This window comes from Seriola aureovittata, chromosome 2 (assembly GCF_021018895.1).
Source record: "Seriola aureovittata isolate HTS-2021-v1 ecotype China chromosome 2, ASM2101889v1, whole genome shotgun sequence".
In the NCBI taxonomy this organism is placed as follows: domain Eukaryota; kingdom Metazoa; phylum Chordata; class Actinopteri; order Carangiformes; family Carangidae; genus Seriola; species Seriola aureovittata.
Window position 1 is genome coordinate 1,583,000 of NC_079365.1, and position 22,986 is coordinate 1,605,985.

Genomic DNA, 22,986 nt, shown 5'->3' on the forward strand with positions numbered 1-22,986 from the left:
AACAGCTTGTGAGCAAGGGAGTGCTGCGAGGGAGAGGGGCTGCTGAGAGGCACATTTCCATTTATAAAGGTAAATGTCTCAGTAAGGAAGCAAATTCTTCCTGTGACTCTCTTTGTGCTGTATGACTATCACATGCTCAAAAATCAGGAGCCTGACCATGAATTATGAAGTGACTGACCTTGATTTATTATTGTGAGTAGGGCTTAGAGGTTTCCTGCAGAGTTTCTGACCTCTAGTTGTGCTATGGAGTAGTTTTTTTTTTTTTTTTTTATTAGTGAGTCCCCATTTTATAAGAAGTGACTTTGTGTCCAACCTACTGAAACCATTCCTGTGCAAGTTCAGCAAAGTATGGAAGCCCCTATTATTCCGATCCATTAGATGGCGGCCAGAACACAATCAAAGGCTAATTAAAGAAATTGACTAATAAAAATTCAGTAGGAATTTACTTTGTTACTGTTCACATGTGGCGCTCTGATCCACAGTCTGGTGTTATGTTTTTCACATCACACATCTTATTTCTGCTATTCAGAGGTTTGCCAAGCAAGCAACAGAACCATTGGAACTTCCTATCATAACCTTTCAGAATAAAAGCTCATAATAGCTTGAAATAAAGATTTGCTACAAAAAAATACGAAACAAAGCAAACAAAACACTTTCTGACGCTTGAGTGATTCTGTTGGTAACTGTGATAGAAGTTCCAGGCACTGTGCATTGACTGATGCGCGACTATTTGTGTCTTTCATTCATTCTCAACATGGATAAGATAGGACCCAATGTGGGACCTAATGTTGGACTGTCAGTTCACCCGATTATCAAAATAATCTGGTGGGCCAGATATTGTTGCTGGCGGGCCAGTAATGGCCCATGGGCCGCAAGCTGCCGACCGCTGCTTTAGGAATGCAGGTGAGATAGTGTAAAGAGCGACACAGAGAACAAGCTGTGATGGATGAAGGGATCACACATAAGGACTGGGGTATGACTCCTGTTACATTTATTGACTTGATCTTATACTTTTCAGATTTTTCTTTATTTTCATTTCAAACCGCTCGTCCACAAAGCCGTGTTCAGGAGCTGCACGCTCTGAGCTGCACACTCAGGCCCTGAGTGGCAGGTGAAAAAAAAATAACTTGCTTTTGCAGATTTTAAAAAATGGGGGGGTGTCACGTGTTTTCACAAGAACAAGAATAAATTCACTTGCCTTTCAGCCTCTCAGGGCTTCCATAGATGGAATAAGGGGAAAAAAATTGAATTTGATGCTTTAAAGGTGTGTTCAGACTGACTGAGGCTGTTTACATAAATCAATAGAAAGACATGAGTGGATTTAGAGACAACTTTTGAAACTAAAAATCTTCTCCATATCCACGGTTGGTGCACATATTGGTAACTGGCAACAGGTAACATCTGAGCAGTTGGTGAATTGGGTGTTTGTAGAGAACAAACACAGACTGCACATCCTGAGAGTCTCAGGGTGTCCAAACTGAGTGTGAATCTTTCACAGCAATCTGTCTGTCACATTTCAATATTTCCTGTGTATACTGGTCATTTTTGTCTTGTGGTCGCACTAGACAGAGTGTGTATACATTTATATTTATTCTGATTTGTCAGTGTTCGGGGAATATTCAGGCCAAATCTTAAGACAACGTGGACAGGTGTTAAAAACTTAAAAAAATCCCCATCTTTAGGTCTCACTTTGAACAAGGGAAAAATAACAACTGATGAGGAAGTCAGCTTTTTTCCTGAGCTGAATGTGATTGCTGCAAACAAAAATCCCAAGCCCCCCTGAGCTGCTGCAAAACAAATGTAAAACGCCCATAAAACATCAGCCTGCCAGCTTTGGTGACCAGCTTTAGAGGTGACTTTCTCAGATGATGAAAGTCAAATGTGAGCGTCAAAGCAAAGGATTAATAAAAAAAAAGAAAAAAAAAACAAACAAACAAAAAAACAGTCTGATTCCACTGTTTACCAAGCCGTAGTAAACCCTCAGGGTTTAGGCTGGACAAAACTGAGAATGGAGGTAATGCTGCGTGATGAGAGAATAAACATAGATCTGGGCTCAGCTCTTTGACTTACTCCCTTTGTGTTGGTTTCTCTGTGCTTTGTTGTGAACTGCTGATTTATCTTTTTAGTTTAGCACATTTCCCTTCAGATCCCAGGTTACATTTCTCATCATGTCTTTGAAAAACTCAAGAAACGGGTAGGGGAGTTTGTTGTTTTTTTTCCTTTGACTGAAGCTGGAATCTGTCCAGTCCAGTTCTGGTTCCTGGGCCTAAATTCTTATGCAGCTAAAGCATGGACTTAGTAGTAATGTCAGTGTCTGTGATGCTCAGAAAAACATATTCGTATATGGAAAAAGCATATTCAAGTTTCTGTCTGCAGCCTGTAATACGTAGATACATCCAATACAAGTTACGCACACTTCGTTTACGTCATGCCGCTGCGCCTCCCTGTCAAGTGTGAAAGCACGGCACAGCTATACTAACAATGCTAGCCATGCTAACTAGCTGCTAGCGGCTATGCAGGCCCACGGAATAAGTTTTAACAACACATGTACCGACTGAAGCTCCGCTACTGACAGGAGCTCCAACCTGCGGATGAGACACAATGGATCCGTTGTTACCAGTCTGCATGACGGCTAGCAGCTTACTCACCATTCAGACGAAGAGGCGCTCTCATCTACTGGCAATGTGAAAGGAATCAGTCGCATCAAACTTCATTCTTTTACTCACCAACAGCTGTCTCCAGAGGTGGAAAGAACACCAATGTCAACTCTTGTCTCTGTCACCTCTTTTCTTCTACTGAAGGAAGCATGCTAGGGGCCATGGTTGAGCATTGAAAAATAAAGGTGGCCATCAATTCTCAATCAGTATTGACAGATACTTACAAATCATTAATCCATTAATAGAAAACAATTTCTCAGGACACCTGGTAGAGCGCACACCTGCTGGGTTTAGTCCTAACTGCAGCGGCCATGGATAGGAGTCCCACACATGGCCCTTTGCTGCATGTCATTCCTTCTCTCTCTCTCTCTCTCTCTCTCCCTAATATCCATGTCTATCTCTAAGTGTCTTGTCAGAATAAAGGCAAAATCCCCCAAAAAATAACTTTAAGAAAGGACAGTATAACGTAACCAACCCTGTGAATTATTGAGGGTTATTAGGTCATTACATACTACAGAATTTGATCAAGCGTTAAAGCTGCTTTGTTCTGATAAGACAAACGTCAACGCCTCCAGTCTGTTTCTCTCCTCACACAGTCAACTGCAGTAGTGCATGAGGCTGAGAGCCTTCAGCCCTTCCAACAGTACCGGCATACACACCATGAAGATGCAGCCTCATACAAGACCGTGTTATAAGTCCAGCCTCCACATCCTGGAAAGCTGAGCTGAAATCACTATACCATCAGAGCACAAAGCCTCGGGCGCAGCAGAGCAACGTTCCTCTGGCAGTATAGGCAGATTATAGGCAGCTTGTATCTGTTGCTATGGGGAACAACATCCCCTATCAGAGAAACAGGGACCGAATTCACAATGTTTTTGTCCACGCTGAGTTACCAGCGCCTCAAGCTACAGCAGTGTTTTTTACTTTTGGGTGCAGTAAATAAGGCTTGTTTTAAGTGCATAGCTCCTAAATGAGGAAATGAGTGATCGTTTACATTCCCTGTATGTGCTGTTGTCACTGTGGCTTGGACACGGACAGAAGGATTTATAAACCAGTGGTGTGTGCAGGAGTGATCACAATTGCCACAGGATCATGGGATGATAAAACCCTGCAGAGAGGGGGGTGGGCCTGAAAAACTGTGTGTAGAACAGTAAGCACTGATATGCAGGTCAAAAGACGTCTCGGTAACAAAATGGGAAACTGGAGTTGATTAATGTAGTATTATCTTTTATTATATTTTATTCTATGAGTCCTAAAAGTATCATTATTGTAGCTGTGGTTTGGAGTTTGCCTAATTATACTGATAAAACAGTGTGTGTTGATCCAGAACTATTTGCTACGGGATGTTCGGTATAATTGACCAGCTTCTGTTCAGTCCACCTTATGAACCAAATAATTTGTGTTGAATTAGCTTCATACATTCTAATTAGGTGTGCAAGACCTCCACTATGACAGCTTCGGCAATGAGACAGTTGATGTGTGCTAGCTAAAACATGGTACTATGGTGAGGGTAAGGTTAGCTCAGCTGACCAAAGACTGGTCTGCTGAGTAGTCAGTATATTACATTTGTTGTTATAAATATTAAATCAACTCATATGCAAATTCATTATCATTTGAATTGGTTGTTTTACAGTGTTGTTGGACTTCACTGTAACTGACACTGCCTACTCACATAGCTATGCCGGGTTACAGTTTATGTTTTACGATTTACATCAGAAATGATCAGCATGACATTAGAAAGAAAATGTGGAGGAATATTAGGTGGTGTGGGAGTTTCCCAATAAGTTTTAGTAACGCTAGACATGGACCAGGGGACTGGATAAAAACTGTATGAAAACAACAGTGAACCAAAGTCGGGTATGTCTCTGGAGGTACGGCCCACCAAGCGTGCTGACCCTCATCTTTATGTTTCTGTTGGAGGGCACGATCTTCGCTAATGTTATAGTATTCCTTCAGTTTTGCATGAGTATGCTGCTGATCCTGTGTGTAGAGAAATGATCCCTCATGACCTCCAGGACTACAGATAGCTACTTAACTATGTAAAACTAAATCTAAAAACTGAGGAACAGAATGCAAAAAAGCTGAAACTGCACTGCTGGGTCTAATGGTTAATTTGTTCATTTTGAATACTTCATTTTAAATATTTTAAGTGCTCAAAAAAAGGAAGGGAATATTTAATCATCACAGTATAACACCAAGTCAGTTAAACTTCAGGGATATCAATCTGTACATTTAGGAAGAACAAGAGATTCTGAATCAGTTTCAGCTGCTTTGGTGCAAATGAAAGTGACAACAGGTGCAATGGAGAGGCCAAAGCAAGACAACCCCCAAAAAGGGAATGGTTCTACATGTAGTGGCCACAGACAGTTGCTCTCTCCTGATCCTTCCTGACTGATTCTTCTCAGTTTTGTGTTTTGCTAGTGTTCTTGTCACAACTGGTAGCATGAGGCAGTACCTGCAGCCCAATCAGGTTGTACAGGTAGTCCAGCTCCTCCAGGATGGCACATCCATACGTGCGGTTGCAAGAAGGTTTGCTGTGTCTCCCAGCACAGTCTCAAGAGCACTGAGGAGATACCAGGAGACAGGCCGTTACACCAGGAGAGCTGGACAGGGCTGTAGAAGGGCATCAACCCAGCAGCAGGACCGGTACCTGCTCCTTTGTGTGAGGAGGAACAGGAGGAGCACTGCCAGAGCCCTACAACATGACCTCCAGCAGGATATTGGTGTAAAGAGACAAAGTACAAAAATAAAACTAAAGTAAAACTAAAATTTGTAATGTAATGTGTATTGTAATCTTGTTCACACACACACAAGGTGGAAACAATACCAGCCATGCTGTTGAAGCTGGTAATTAGCATCTGTTTTTCACTGAAATATAATCATTAAGATGCTGTTGAAACAACACTTAAAAGTATCTACATCTTTTCTTTCCACCATACTTTGCCCAGATTTAATTCTGAGGTGTGAATGTATATAAATATGCACATCACTGAATCAGTGCTTACTGAGGAGGTATTTGACAATCTAACAATACTAATTAAATCTTCTGAAAGAGCTTCAGGAGAAAAAGAAACCCATATGGCAGCATCTTAGCTGCTTTCTGTGAAGGCTGGCACATGCCAGGTGGGAAATCATAAAAAATTCCCACATGTCCCACTTGGAATTGCTTCTAGGAGGCGGATCTCACCACTACTTCCCACTTGGCAGCTCATATTTAGGGTGACTGTGATGTGAGACCAGCACGGCATAGGCCATCTTGGGTTTAGTTTCCCTGTGTCCCACACTCACACACATCAGGTGGACAAATACAAGCATGGCAGAGTCTACACGTCTGTATGAAAGGAAGGCATTTTGGGTGAGTTGTTGTGTAAGAGCCTGAGCATCGATCCACTTTAAGAGCAGGCCCAAAGCAACGGCTGTCTCTCCCGCTGACCTACTTCAACTATCATCCAAAACAAAAGGCTCGCAGACAGAGGAGAGAGGAATAAAACACAAAGAGACAGAAAGAGAAAATAACCAGAGTCACCATCAGTGTTAATTCTCCCTCCAACCTCCTTTTATCTTTCTCCATGATGTTTTCTCAGGAGAGTTGCAGAGCAAAAAAAAAAAAAAAAAAATGAGGGGGGAAAAAAGGATTTCAAAAGAGGCTTTTTAAACATGTTGAGACGGACTGACAAATGGTCAGAAATCAACAGCCAGAGAACAGGAAGGATGAAGGAAGCCCCTGTCGCCTGTTTCCTTGTTGTTAATGTCTTTGTATCATTTCCTGTATGTTGACTTTGAACTTTAGTATTTTTTTTTTAATATATATACAAGTGAAATAAATCATGTCAAAGTTGGATTAAGAAAACTATCACATGGGATCATGCGGTAGTCTCGGTATCACGTGTGCGTATTCATCATAGCTACCATTTCATTTGTGGTGTTTACTGCACAAAGAGTTGAGCTTTTAGAGGAGCAATTTGTAAATTTTGCTATTACTACATAGGCAACATACTAGAGGAACTGTTGAGAATTCAGCATCAAACTTCATTCCTTTACTCGCCAATAAAAACGGCAATGTTAACTCTTGTCTCTGTAATGTCTTTTCTTCTACTGATGTTAGCATGCTAACCAGCTAGCCCATCTCGTAGCCTCCAGTCTGTCTTGAAGACTGAAGAAAACTTACAAATAGCCCCTTTAAGACAACAGGTGTACCATCCAAAAACAGAGTTTGTCAAGTCAAGGATTCTCGTCCTGCCTGTCATATGGTAAAGCTGGATTTCAGTCTTCTGTTTTAGCTCTGTTTTTGGTCTCCACCACCTCCTGAGGGGAAACATCTGGATCATTAGCTGCTAAATGCTCCAGAGGCTTCACCAGTAGCTGACTGTGTCTGTCAGCTGTTCAGTGCAGGTAGTGTGCACTGGGGGTTTTTGGAGCTATTTGTCTAAAAATGAAAGTGAATCAAAACAACACTGGACATCTGAATAATGAGCTGAGCTGAACTTTGAAAACGTTGAGAGCTGCATATTCATGTGATAACTCTCTGTGTGTTTATTGCTATGACCCCTTTGATATTGCTAGATGATTTTCACATTGTCATTTGATATATTGTTATTCTAAAATATCAGTTATAGGCAATAGTTCAGAGGATGCTCATGATGGTTTCATGATGTGTCACAACAAATGTTAGTTCGGTCCCACTCCAGGTTTCGCCTCCTTTGAAAGGACCTGACCCAAAAAGGTGGGTCCATTCGAGGACTCAGAGCTCAGCTGAACTTGGACCTCCAGTAAGAGGGTCTAAGCCTGCATTCAGACGCTTCACATGAATCTAGAGTTTCAAAGTTTATCTGCAGTTAAAATAATACGTGTCCAACTTTCTCAGAATAACTTTCATAAAATGTATTTTAGTCAGACATCTACTGGAGAGTGAATAAGCTGCGTTTAAAGCATGCAGGAAGTCTGAAATGTGTTATTGCAGAATTTATGCTATGGTTACAATAAGGACAGGGGGCCATGATTTAAAGAAGTGGCGGGCTCTGTCTCACCACCACCACTGGTATTGTCAGTGGTCGTGTTTTTTCAAAATTAAGGCCCTATTTCACATAATCTTCTTTTGAAGCTGAAAAACACTACCGCAAATCAAGAATACCTAATTTGCATATGAATTCAGGCTCTTTGCTCTGGAACTCAAGACTGAGTTTAGCTGTACTCAGTTTTCTTTGACTATCCTGGAGATGAGTCTCACATTGACTTAAGTGTGGAAACGAGGAACAGCATGATTTACCTTTCTTTTGATAAAAGTAACAGTGCAGTTGAGGGTTGATGTTAATGCTGCTTGTGTAGGCACTGCACTGATGTCTGCACATGTGTCTGCTGGGATGTTAAGATTATTAAAACCTGAAGTCTAGACACTCAACACACAGTAACAACTCTTTCCACCGACATACAAAGACGCAGCCAGACGGGAGCACGTACTGAACAACTGAGGACATCACACTGCATGACAGCTAGGCTGTGATTATAGAGTTGCAATCTCTTGTTGTGTTGTTCTTGTCTGTTCCTACACAAAACATTTTTTGGCTAATTCATTCTGCTGTTTGTGTGGAAAAGTTTAGTTGTTGGATGAGATGAGAACAAAAGGAGTGTGCTGAGTCGCTTGGTTATAGAAATGTGAATGATTCAAACAGGTGTCGGGCTCATTGTTGACTTTTTCAACTGGGTTCAGCATTTAAATTAAGAATGATGACACCATCTTCCTCTAGTTAACTACATATCTACATCCATAAAAAATACCAACATAAAATGGGCTACAAACATGGATGACATGTAGCTGTGCAGTCCAACAACATGAACAACCATGCAGGTTGTTTGTTCCACTCCTCTGATTCGACCTGGAGGAGTATCTCTGACATACTGCCCCTCAGGTGTACTGGACCTTCATCACCATGGTTAATTTATAAATGATCAAACTACTTGGTAAGGTTTTGGAAAAGATGACGGTTTGGGTTAAAATAACAACCAGTTCTCCAACCAGAATAACCAACCCTCTGATACAACCCATAGAAGGGTCTCCTGAAATAGTGCCTCTATTGTGGCATAAGTACTGGACCTCAGTTGTCATGCTTACAATAATACACTCCTACCTACCTTTGCTGCCATGGATACTATAATACTAGTCATAGCTTGGTTGGTTAAGGAAAAGATCGTCATTTGGGTTAAAACAAGTACTTCCTCAACATTACACGGTCTTTGTTGTCATGGTTAAAATATAATCACATAGGAATCGAATACCGCTCACCTGTGACATATTCCTGTATCACAGGAGAGTGGTCGGTCAGCCAATCAGAAGAGAGGAGGCTTTGGACCTCTCTTCTGATTGGCTGACTGTTTTCTGAGTGATCCAATAAAAATATAGCAGACTTCAGGTAAACACTCAGAGAAACCAAATCCTTCAAGGTTGGATGGTGGGTCCAGGTGGGCGGGGCTTGAGTCAGAAAGTCGTGACGGCTGGTTTTAAGGCTCAGTTTCTGAATACAGGCTTTAAGGACAGAAAATTAACCATTTGGACGACTTAATCATCTTGAAAATGCTAAACATGAACTGGTTCTGTCGTCTCTAATGTGGATTTACAACTTCACTTCTTAATATCAGCTGTGAATTCAAATTCTTTGGGCTTCTGTCCGTCGTTCAGACTAAATATACTTACTTACTGATACTAAGTTTATTACATTATTTTCTGGTTGTAGGAGATATGGTTAAAGAATGTAACTCTCTCTTTGGTTTTGTCTCCCAGTCTCTGCTGCCTTCTTTATCATCCTCACTCCACCTCATCAGTCTTTGTAACATTCTCTCACTGCCGCCTTTACATTGACCTGCTCCTCTCACTTCAGGGCGGAGAAGCCAATACTTCATCCACATTTGGCTTGCTCCACTGCTGCTCTTAAGCAAACTCATTTGGTCTCATTAGGGGATGAGTCTGCCAACTGTTCTTTGGATTGGGGGAGGGAATATGAGAGCAAGAAGACTTTTTCCACAGATCCTTATTCACAGACACTGAAACACACTGAAGCTGCTCTTCTGTTTAAATGACAATGAACATGAAAACACAGCTGGCTCCACATAAAGAGAACAGTTTACTCTCAGCTATTCAGGTTCAAGACAAAAAAATCCACAGGAAACATGGCGGCAGATACGTGTGTTTTTTTTAATGTAATTCAGAGGTCAGATATGCACCACTGGGTTTATGTGTCACGAGGGAAATTCTCAATTTTCAATTAAAATTAAAAAAGAAATCTCTGAGGTCAAAATCTGTAGAGGACAGGTTGTGTGAATTGTATGAGCACTCCTGTTAGTTGTGTTTCTGGAATCTCATCATGACTGGATTACTGTAACTCTTTTTACCTGTCTGTCTTCCCTACAGCATTTACTAACCGTCCGAGGCCACGCCCACACTACTGCATTTTAATTTTAAAACCCAGCTCTTTTCCTACGTTTCCTTATGGCTTCCACACGACTCCTGAGTTTTTGAGCCCTGAACACGGAGACTTTCAGAAACTCTGCTGGCCCTGTTTTAGTTTGAAAACTCTGAGGTTGTGTTTTATTTTGAAAACTCTGAGGTTGTGTTGTAGTCTGGACGGACAGAAACTGAGACCTTTGGAAACGATGTTGTAGACACCCACGGTCTCTCCTGATTGGCTCTCATCAGCCTGGACTACCAGTGGTGAATACAACATGATAATGAATCACAGTGTTAATGACCTTTTTGTCTTTGCAGCTGTTGTTCAGTTAAATTCTGCATTTTAATGCTACAACTGTCTTTGCTGTTCCTCCTTCAGAGGATTTACTGTAACTAACCAACTGCAGAGAAGACAGTCTACTTCCTGTTTACACTGGCTCGCACATGCTCAGTGTACATGAATGGTCATGTCTGAATGTTTTTTTAGGTGTGTTGTCGGACGGAAATAGTTTTTAAGTTTTTATTTTAAAATGAAAACGTAGTAGTGTGGAACGTAGCCCAAAATCTGCTGCCAGGCTTTTAACACAGTCAAGCAGACACTCACATATAACATCTCTGCACTGTCTTACTGTTAATTTTAGAATTTTAAAATGTTAGTGCTCACTTTCAGAGCTCTACATGGCCCGGTCCCAGACTACACCACAGGTCTCCTTCACCCCCACACCACAAGCCGAGCTCTTAGGTCCTCCACTCTCCATCCTTATCTATCTCCTCCCTGTTCCTTTCCACAGGTCCTCCCAGAGCTGCAGCTGTAGAGTCTGGATCTGCAACTGCAAACCACCTACAACCTGCTACATAACCCTCTACATAGCCCCTGCACAACCTGCAACTAGCCACTAATTCGCTGACCTTCCAGCAGGATTTTGAAAAATTGGTTAGAATGGATACAAACTCAGGGGAAAAGATAAAAATAAGTTTTCTTTTCTTGTGTAAGTGTTGCCCTGTAATAACACCTCAAAGAATCATTAGAAAACATCAGAGAAATAAACAGACCAGCTGTTAAAAAAAACAAAAAAAAAACCAAAAACAATTACGGAGCACAAGTGTTATAGATGTGTCCTGAGCTGAAGAAGTTCAAGTCTAACGCAACACTGAGTGGGTGCAGTGATGGACAGCTTTGTCCACAGTGATTTAAACATGGAGTCAGAGAGCAGTCGAGCTCTGTCATCCTGCCACTGAAGCCAAGTCGTCACAGAAACACCTCTCACATCTGTTTAGACTGAAAGACTGAAACAAGCTGACGAGTCAATTAAAGAGACACAGTCGGGTTTACGCTTGTCCAACATGTTCATAGATTTATCCACAAAAAATAGTAAATAAAATAAAATAAGTAAAAACAGTAAATATTGATGTGGTAATAAATAAAATAATGTGGTAATAAATAAATTATAAATAATAGTAAATGATAAATATAGTAAATAAAAATAAAATAACTTAAATAGGTAAGTAATAATGTGGTCATAATTAAATAAATGATAAATAATAGTTTTAGTTAGAGAAAATGTGAGAATGTGACAGTATCATTGGGCTTTATGACAGAAGTCTGAATCTTTAAGAACCAATAGTAGTTAAATAAAACAAAACATGAAGGCAGGACCTCAAAGATCAAGGTTTGTTTGAGGAGATGCCTGTGTCACAAACTCATCAAACCACCTTAAGACCAAGCAGCAAAAAAGACCAACATGTGTAAAAGCAAATGTTCAGACCTCAGAACAGCACAGAGTTCAGGGAAAAGACACAGGTGTTCTTCTGAGAGTCATCACTGATGCTTAAGTGTGAAGAGGAAAAATAAAGTTCATGCTCTTTCCTCCAGGGAAACACAGTGGCAGGATAATTAATAGACAGACCACTGTGTATTTGTCTTAAATTACAAAGCCTGGTAATAATGTTTGATGTGAGTCTGGGGGGATTTTGTTTTTTATTCTATCTAACTGGTTTTTGTTTGTAAGTTGTCAGTGTGAACCTGAATACACACGTCACTGCGGCTTGTTATTTTATGATCATGATTTAATGATCGAATCAATCTAAACTGTGTGTTTGTCATGGAGACGTCATTATTTCACATCCCAGAGATGACAAACAGTGTTTCTGATGCTCGGAGGAACGTGCTGTGACTTCTCCCGGACGATGAAACATGGAAGCCTATTTACTCTGAAATAATAAAACATTTCCAACATGTCCTGATCACAAGATGTTTGTGATTTCAGTGTAAGAAATTTAAATCTCAAGATGACAATGATAGTTTTATATTTTACATTTTTCACTTGTGACCTTGATATTCCAGTCTTCATATGGCTGCACACACGTGACCTCCGCCTGTCTAGGTGTATCTCACCTGTTTGTATGAGACGTAGATAGGTCTGCTGAAGATGATCCACTCCACCACCTTGCTGCAGGGCGGCGTGGTCAGGGAGCCGGTGTAGCGGTAGTAACTTCCCAGCGAGGACGGCAGCAGGTCCTTCAGCACAAACGGCTCCAGGAAAGTCTCTTTTTCTGGAGATGAAACGGAGCAGGACAAAGTGTTCAGATCAATGCAACATGATCTACAAAACGGCCCTTATTTCACTGCAAACCATGGTGACCGGGCTCTCTGGAGCAGACCCAAGCGCTCCTGTTTCACAGCCCGCGGCTTGATGCCATTGATTTAATTTGCATTGTGCCTGCCTCGTTCAATGTCCCCCAACTGACAGACGTAATTTCACTGAACACCTATAATTATACCTGTCTCGGTGTTGGGTGGCAGACACAATAAAATCAACGCTGCAACATTACATCTCCAAGTGATGACATGATAAATGAGGCTTCAAGTAAGAAATTGTGTTTACTTTTTAAATCATGCTTTCAGAGAAAGAGAGGTGGGGATTTGCAGACTGTTAAAGTCAGTGTCTCTCCTTCTGCTCCATCTGACCACAGAGGAACTTTATGGCGGACATCAGCAGCAGTTTGATGATCATGTGTTAGTGTAAGCCAATCACCTGCATCCATGGGAGTCATGTGTTACAGGTAGATAGACAATGATATCTGGCAGCCTGGTGAGTGAATTGACAGTACTTAGCAAAATAAAAATAGCAATAATATAACTTTGGGTCAAGTGAAGTCGATTTTAGTTTTTATATCAGTCAAAATCATAAATTTGCTTCCAGGTGTTTTTGGTTGACAGACAGATCCTCAGGATGTCTGGTGTGAGCGGCTCTCTGAGCTCCATCCACAGCATCTCTACTGGATTAAGGTCTGGACTCTGACTGGACCGCTCCAGAACGTGGATTTACTTTCACCAGCAGCTTCTCCTGAGCTTCAGCAGGTGGACAGACACCCTGACATGATCCTGGAAGAGACCACGATCTTTTACACCACACATACAGCTGCATGTTCTTGCCCAACAATTCAACCTTAGTCTCATCATTCCACAAAACATTTTTACAGTAATTTTCATAATCAACACCTTCAACACCATCACTCAAGATAAAGGCTTTTTACATGGGGGGGGGGGGGCGCCAGGAGGAGTTGTCCCCAGAGGAAGAAGAATAGGGAGGAAGCAAAGGGAAAGGTAGCGAAAGAGCAGTTCAAAAAAAATAAAATAAGACAAACTGTCTCTAACAAAAGAGACAGGAGTGATGATAAGGGATGAAAAGAGGAGGAAGAGGAGAAGACATTCCATCCTCTGTTCCGATGAAACGTGAGGAAGGAGGTGACAGCAGTGGAAATAAAGGGTGAGAGACGGCGTACGAATGTGTGGGACTTGGGGCTGATGTGTGCAGCGGGGCGGGTCACTTGACAGGTATGGCGACGGGGCGGAGAGAAAGATGCACTGTCTTTATCAGTGACATATAGAACCCCCCCACCCCCCTCCCTCTCCCTCTCCCTCCTTCCTCCTCTTCCTCTGACAAGCCCTGTCTCCCTCTCCCTCCCCAACGCCAAAGCCCAGGGATATATTTTCAGCTCCGTCGAATCTGCGCGACAGAGTGAGCCGGGGAGGGAGGAAGAGTTGGAGACGGGGGGGGAGGGGATGTTGATAGCTAGGGGGTGGGGGCTGGTGGTGTGTACTTGGGGAACGGAGAACAATGGGACCGGCATTCTTCATGATTTATGCATCTGAATTAATACCCTCAAGAACTGAACACTCTCTGCGGCGTGTCTCGTTTCGAACACAAAACTCAGGAAACATCTTCACGCATGAGACACAAACTTTCCTGCTGGTGTACTCTTTACGCCTGATGCAAGCAAACAGCGCTGACAGAGGAGGAGGATGAAGATTCAGTGTGGTGGAGCGGATTGTTCAGCGACGGTTTGCGGGTCCTTTTTTTCTTGCAGCAGGGCCGAGTAAATGTCTAACATTAGTTGAAGCAGCATGAGGCCGTTATCACACGGCAAGTATTTTAAGCTCTGAGCCTCCGGCGAGGCGTCAGAACAGCTGTCCATTCATCTAATCGTCCCTCAGTGTCCTCATTTAGTAACTCAAGTCTTCATTTTTCATTCCACAGTGAGTGGAATGCACAAAGTCACGTTGTAGGAGGTGCTAAAACACTCTGACTGATATTTGGAGCCAATATTGATGTGAAACTGTGCCACAACTGTTATTATCTTCATTCACTTTGTTACAGTCATCTAAAGCCCTCTGAGAACCCTGTATCTGCAGGCCAACCTTAATTATGTCATTGTGTGGAAGATGTTTTTCGGTTTTGGTTATCTGACGCTTTCTGATCTTGAACCCCATCAGCCGCGTGACGCTGTCACTGCTTTGTTAAACACAAAGAATAGTTGCAGAGTGGACTCATATGGAACTTATCCCGTCTTCCTCTTCTGGCCAAGGTTGAGTTCAATTCAAGCTTGGTTAAAACTTAACCAAGCAGTAACTTGGGGTAACTTTAATAACAAATGATGTATTTCCGTGGCAAGACCATAAGGTACAATTGAAAGATCAGGAAAAAGAAGATTTGTTCAAATTTTTTTCCAAGGTGGAGAGTGAACTTTCACTCTCTGGTTGGTAGAGGTTTGGAGACAACCTTGTTAATGGTTAGAAATAAAGTGTTGAAGATATGATGCAAAGCACTTCATGATAAGGGTTCAAAGAAACGACCGGTGGTGAGGACAGTCCGTCAAACACACAGCTGCCATAACTGAAGGTACAGTCCCATCAGTGAGGGTGCACCACACTCAGCATGATATCAACATCATATCATCGTTTCTATTTGCAGCACAGATTGATATTCAGCATGGACTGTGGACAGTGCGTGAAATTGATGCCATGGTAACAGGAAACCAACAAGTCCTCCAACCTCAACAACCAACCCTCCGATACGACCCAGAGCAGTGTCTCCTGAAATATAAGGAATACTAGACCTTGGTTGTCATGGTTACGACAATAAACAAGCGGACTGTACCGAGAATGTTGTACCCTACCTTTGTTGCCATGGCTACTACAATAACGTCATGGCTTGGTTAGTTTTAGGAAAAGATCATGGTTTGGGTTAAAATAAGTACTTCCTCAACATAGACAACTAATTATACTACATCTCCTGTCTTATCGTTACAACGACCACTAGATGTCGCCTAGCAACAAAATGTACCTATGGATCATAGTAACTGTGAAAGAGATTTTTCTCACTCCAGTGTTCCTCTTGTTTTCCTAAACCTCAGTAACACTCAGAGTTCAGGCCATAACAACCTTCACATTGTGCTTCTATTATGACTGCTTGTGTCTAGATGGAGCCACTGCTATCGCCCCTAGCCAGGGTGCCCAGAGTCTTATAGGCTTTACAAGGAAAATATTCTTCAAATCTAGTTGTTGTCAGGGGCGAGCTAAGTAGAGGAAAGGACAAGACATATGTAATATTAAGTAGGTAAGTAGGTTTTTTTTGTCCAATAGCATCTTCACACATGAATGTTTAGGATAACGTTTAACCTTATTTGGAGGAAGGTGTGGTAAAATGTTGCAACCATGTGATACCTGGTATCATAGACCCACTGTCAAACAAGACATCTTCAGAACTTGGTGTGGCACTACTACGGTTCACCTGCTGTCATTGTACTGCTCATCACTTTCTCTGCAGCATGTCAGCTTTCAATGAATACTTCAAAACTCCTGGTCATCGTGTTTTCTTCAGCTCACAAGAATTTCAATCACAATAACCTGCTGCACAAATGACCTATGGGCTCATTTTTTACAGGAGGATAGTTCCCAGGAAACAGACATTTGGGTTCATCTATTCAGATAAAATGCTTGACAAGCAGAGTGAATCGTACTCATACGAGTCATACTGAGAGACTCTTCAGTCGGCCTCTCAATGGGCCATCAACTGAATAAAAATGGTCAAATTTTATGTAAGTGTTCAAGCAGGAAAGAGACAGATGACTCAGAGTGTTAGATTGTGAGTGAAAGAAATGAAGGGAGCATCTATGAGGTGTGTTGTGTGAGAACACTGTGAGCAGCATCTGTCCCACTGCAGCAACACTTCATCTGACGCCTTGCGAAATGTTCTTAACAAAAGAAGTAACTCACTAAATCCCTAAACACATTTTCTTCCCTCAACAAAAAATCCTATTAACACTCTTTAATTTAATCCTTTCTGCCCACCACAATATTTACACCACTTTAATACAAAAATTTTAATTTCATACATAAACTGAGTGAGGCTGAAGCATACAAATACACTACTTCCCACTTTGCTCTGTCTTTGTGGTGTTCTCCTTACATTTATTCTCCTCAGACCATCAGATCTGGAGAGAAGCACCACACGTGGCCTGTTTGAGGGCGTCACACACCAGCACTCTGCTCTTTTGCATTTGCATTTTTATTTTCACATGTTCATAAAATCGCTTAAGCAGAGAGCGCCTTGCCTGCCAAGCCAGTTTGATGACAACACCTCCTAAATAAAAATAGTGTGAAAGATACGATTAAAACAACATGTAGTTCTTCTGTTTGACCTTATCTGGGGGTGAATTATGTTTTCATGCATGGCTGAATGATTAATATTCCATATCAAACAGCCCCTGTTAGCAGCCTAAAATAAGCACCAGTGTCAGAATGAATTAGATGTTTGTTTGCCTCTGGGTTGCCATGAGCACTGTTAAGCATCTATGATGAAAGAGTGTAAATACAGTAGAGTCATTGCTGCTGTTTCCTTCATTTCTGAGCTGTGCTGCAGTGTGGAGAAAGTGGGTCTCGGAAAAGCCTTGGATGGTCAGGGACTTTGAAAAAAAAAAAAAAAAGCGGAGATATTTCAGTTCAAAATCCTGGAGTGTTCAAGGGTCGTTTCAAGAATAAAAGAAGCAGGGACTCATTTATCTGCACTGCAGTTAGATTGCTTCATTTGCACATGAAATGAGGTGGCATTTAATGCATAGACGAGAACTTTGTATTCTGCAGTGATAAGTGCAGTTTTACTGCAGAACACGGAGCTGGTGACTCCCTCTCCAGTCTTATCAACAGATGGTAAATGTTGGGATTTATTTTGTGGATTTATTAGGATTTTATGTCATGTTTTTTTTTATTGTGTTTACCTATTGTAAAGCCTTTGACGGTAATGTCTGAATTCATTTGAGTGGTTTATGGACATGAACGATGTTTGTCAGTTTTGCCGTATTAGCCATGACATCGGTTTTGCAGAATGAGTTTGTTTGTGTCCTGTGTGACCTTCTTACTTTATAAAACATTATAAACTAAATGGGAACGTTGATGCACAAACGAGATATCTCAGTATGGAGAGTCCAGATACTGAAGCATCTTCTCTTATGTGACTGAACAAGAGCAATGTGATGTAGTACACAGACTGCAGAGCTGATAACCTCATGTTTCTATGGGCCTGCATCTTGTTGGTCACTCCAGGTGAAAACTAAAAGTATTGAGTCACAGGAATTGTGGGATTTTGGATTCTCATTCAACTGTGCACTCTTTGGTGTATTTCTTTGATTGATGGCTTCATGATCATCTTAAAGGTACAGTATGTAACTTCTGCCTCTAGGGGTCTCTCAATCAAAACAATAACAAAAGATGTAGTGAAGTAGAGTGGGATAATGGGAATTGCTGTCTTCACAACCATCCTCCTCTCCAAAACAAGAATACTGAATAAAGTAGTTTGACATTTAAAGTCAGCGTTTGAGTGACGCTGTACGGAGGACAGAGACTCAGGGAAGAGCTGGAGCTGGGTTTGATGCTAACCTTTGTTTGGATTGTTCCCCTGTAACTTATGAAGCAGACGTTCAGCAGGTTTTTACCAGCAGCTGAATTCTCCACAGAGGTGTCCTCCTCTCCATAACAAACACACCAGGGGATTAAAACCAGTAGAATCACCCGGGAAGCAGTTTCTCTTTAAAAATGAGAGATTCACCAACTCTCTTCAGTGACACAGGACAGGACGTCTCCAGCAGCTGGGAGCTGAGCTGTCTAACATTTCCTCAGCTTGTTTCTCTGATAACTTCAGATCCAGACGTCCGACGACTAAAATCCTTCATCTGCTTCAAATATAGAGCTGAAAACCACCAAGGTGTAAAAAGTGTATGTGGCTTAAAACTAGATAAAAGTCTATGTTGAGCTTCTGTCAGACAAACACAACACTGACAGATTATAACTTTAAAGGGCAAGACTGACATTGGAAAATATGGTTATTAACTTTTTAGTTAATAACCATATTTTCTTTTTAGTTATATTACAGTATCAACCTCAGGTCAGTGTGTTATGTAGTCTATGGAGCTATAGTTGGGAGGGAATAATTTATACAAACATGAAACAGTAACAGTTTCACACAGTCATAGTTTTTTTTTTTTGAGGAGTAACATTCTGGAACCAAGTCTGCCTAGCAACCATCAACGGAGTATATAAATTGTGTTTCAGAGTTAACCAGTCAGAGCAACAGAGAAAGAACGAGCCCCTGGCAGATGTCACCAGATTTATGGTCCAGGAAGTCTGGAGAAGTTTGGGGTCCAGTTCAGTACAGAGTGCAGAGAGACGGAGAGCGCTACGTACAGCTGTATATTTAGCCTCCACACGCCTCTGTGTCAGCACTGTGTCATTCCCTCTGTTTATCTAGTAGAGTGTCAGTGCTCCTGCTGCTCTCATGTCACTGTGCTGAAATAAAGCCCTTCCTCCTCAGCTTCCTCCAGCACAAATTACAAGTCCATTAATTCACTATCTCACTCACTGCACGGAGTCTCCGCTGACTTGCTACTCTGCAACCCTGATTGGCAATTAATTTTTAAAGGGTGTACAAGGCTTATGGTGCTTTCCCCTGATTTGAGGTACCATGTCAGCCCGGCGGCACTTGTATAGGAATTCGAAGGAGAGAAATTCTGCGTTCATTTCCCTCTTTCTCCCTTGTACTGTACGAGTATGTCTACCACTCCTTTACTGATGGGGGTTTAATCGCCTGCACAGTGCTCGCATGTTAAGCTCCTTTTCATCCTCTCCTCAGTAAGATTTCCAGAAATTTGGGGCAGACACTTTATTTATCTATTTATCTGTCCTCCTTTTGGAAGATTTTATTTTCAAGCCGCAGATTTGATTTTAGTGGATAATTGAGCAGTTTTGGCCTGATGGTCGTGAGTGATGCCAAGATTTTTTAAGACCATCATTTTGGACTTGGCAAGTAGGGTGATTTGTTCACAGGCTTTGTTTTGGTCAGTGAAGACTTTCTGCTGCAGTGCACTGCATCCTAACAACACCTCATCTCCAGCTGTGCTGTGCATTATGTCAATGTGAGGATAACTGTTTGAAATGCCTGCTGTCTTGGAAGAGATGAGATGAGATGGTAAAACTCTCCTAAGGATGTATCTCATGTGCCCTGACACTGTCTCACACCAGACTCCTCATCCTCAAACTTTCCTCTGCATTTCTTTTTCTGTGTCTCAACAGCTACAGGCCAGACTGCAGTGAAATTTGACATCAACATTAATGTTCATTGAGGAGGAACTCTTTGCGTTTTGGACATTATATTTCCTTTAGGAAACACATCAGACTGCCATGAAAGCTGAGGATTCGCTGTGGGTTTTAATAATGTTGATAACAATGAAGTGGAAGTAATAAAGATGCAAAACACAAAGAAAAAACATCATTTGTCACTCAAATCATTTCATTAGTGTATTTACCTCTGAAAATGCATATAGTGTATGTGTTAGTTTTATAGGCAATAACAAACAATGTACTTTGCCATTTAGTAGGTATCGTGATACAGTCCACCCCAGATATTTTTTGTTTGCTAATGTCTTCTTTTGCCTGTTTTTTTAACAATACATAATTATAATATTTTTTTTCATTTTTTTTAGATATTATGAAAAATATTGCATATGGGAGGAAATATTGTGATATTCAATATTATTGAATGTGGGCTCAAGAGTATTGTTTAGCTCATAGAACATGTTGACATGATTAATAGAATAATACAAGTTATTATAAATGATGTATGTTATCTTTCTCTTCTCTCTTCACTAACAGTTATCAAGGACTGGATGTCAGAAAACTCCCTGAAGCTTAACCATGACAAAACAGAATCATCATAGGCCCCTGAGAGAACTTTGAAGAAAGTAAAACAAACAAACCTAAAAAAACGTAGGCGCTTTCTTCAAACAATGTATGAATTTGAATGGCACATAAATAAATTGGTCCAATCTTGTTTCCGTCAACTGAGAAACATTGCTTAAGTCAACACTATATTTATGCTTTCAAGATCTCAAAAAAATCATCCATGTTTTTGTCTCCTCCCCTCTTGATTACTGCAATTCACTGTTCACTGTTGGTTCAAAACGCGGCTATGAGACTGTTAACGAATACATCACACCAGTGTTGGCAGATCTACACTCAATACCCACTGATTTTAAAAAGTATTTTAATCACCCATAAAGCATTACACGGTCCAGCCCCATCTGAGTCCTCTGAGGTCCACTGACCAAGCGCCTTCTTGCCCTCCCGAGATCTCGGCTCAAAACCTTAAAGATGGCCGCGCCTTAACAGTTGTGGCCCCCACCCTCTGGAACAGTCTTCCCCTAGACAGTTTTAAGAAGCTGCTAAAAACTCACCTCTTTCATGTGCACTTTATCACGTAATCCTGTAATGTGTGATCACCCTCTGTGTAAACTTATTGTTTCTATTATTTTTATTTTATTTTATTGATGTTGTTATCTGTTTTTAACTATGCATTTCTAAAATCTTCAGAAATGTTTTTACTGTGCAGCACCTTGTAACTCGAAAATTGCTCTATGAATAAAGTTTACTTGCTTTTTTGTGCATGTTTATTATTTAGAAAAAAACATATAATTAAAGCTCTTTTTGATATTGGGACTTAGAGTATTTTTATATAAAGACTATACTTTGTACATTATATATTCTGTCATGTCTGTTGACCAGGAACTGGCATTATCTTATGTGCTGTGTGTTCTGGTGTGTGTAACTTCACATCCATAGTGTTAACGATGACTTGTACACCTTTGCAGGGGCGTACGGTGAGAGGTGTTTTATCCTCTAACCCTTGTGAGTATTCCAGATGTGTTTGAACTCTTCCACAGTGGCGATGATGATGATCTTTGCAGTAGTGATGATAACATCTCTACATAGAACCACTACAAGCAACATTAAAATGAAAAGCATGAGAGCGTGAGAGAGCTATCACTGTGCTCATCCTCCTCCTCGCTGCCACCTCTCGTCTCTCACATCATCCCACCGCATCATTATCAGTCTTTGCATCTGCCTCCAAAGCCCCTGCAAGCTCTGCGTAGACAATGGGCTCCTCTCTTCGCTGCCGAAGCCTTTCATGAGTCCGCTATGTAAATCAGACTCAGCTTGTTTTTTTTACCGGGCTGATTTCACAGGGATGGCATGGAGCCACTCGCTGGCTAGCTAGTCAGAGGGCATTTGTTCCAGCGAGGTTTCATGTAAAATGCAACAAGGCATGAGGTACAAAGACAGCGGAGTCAGACCTGTGGTGCATGTCCACCAGACAGGCCCGGCAACAAGAGGAGAGAGTGCTGTGAAAGATTTAACCACCCGCTGCTCCGTAGAGTAGCACTGGTGGAGACAGAGAAAATTAGCCAACTACCTTCCCTGTGGGAGAGACGGGAGCGTGGCCTTGATTGAACTTGAGTGGTCTTTGTGTTGGATGAATTATGGAGGCAGAGGAGTTTTTCCAAGACAGCTGAGCAGGAGATAAAGTGCAAGTATCATGCGGTGGGGTTTTATCAAAGTTTTATTTGTGTATGGCGAAGCTCTCAAAATTCACTCTGAAGCTGCTCTGTTGTTGCAAGGCGAGCGGGGCCCTTTGGGGGGGCAGGACAGAACATTGCTTTAGGATAAATGTTTTGATCATGACAGGGATGAACTTCAGGGCTGTGTGCATGAGACAACTGTTTTTGACTAAGGGCATATAGTTCTAACAAAAAACAATGTAAAACCCTCTAATTTGTTATGTGAAAAAAAAAAAAAAACTCTGAATCATCCCAGAAGTCCTAATTTATGGTGTGAAAATACTGTATGTGAGGCGCTAAATGATGCAAAAGGATGAGACTTTTTGATGAGGAGTGCAATCAAAGCTGGTGTACCCTACAATTAAAGTTTGATAAAATAATACACATCAGATGATTATCCCACTATGGTCCCACTTACGCTCCAGTTTTCTTTGCATCTTCTCTCTGTAGTGCAGAAAACGACATCAAATCCATGTTACAGCCTCCACCAGAAACCTTGTTAATTAAAATAACACACAACGCTCGACTCTCAGTTCTCCTGCCGCAGTGATGGTCACCAGTCGACATCAGCAGATCGATGTTCTGTATAAAACTGCCCGCTGTCATTTGGAGGGACAAGTGACAGCCTCTGTCCCTTATTGACTGTTGTTACTTATAAAAGCC

The 22,986-nt window shown here is 41.4% G+C and overlaps 1 protein-coding gene across 4 annotated transcripts in view; it reads right to left on the reverse strand.

The window, feature by feature from the left end:
• The window catches only part of LOC130181342 (receptor-type tyrosine-protein phosphatase gamma-like), a 446,467-nt gene that overhangs the window by 70,352 nt on the left and 353,129 nt on the right, over positions 1-22,986 (reverse strand). For all 4 annotated transcript variants that reach the window (XM_056395482.1, XM_056395472.1, XM_056395500.1 and 1 more), the window contains one exon: positions 12,491-12,648. In XM_056395482.1, the coding sequence (XP_056251457.1) occupies positions 12,491-12,648 (158 nt within the window). The remainder of the gene's footprint in view (positions 1-12,490; positions 12,649-22,986) is intronic.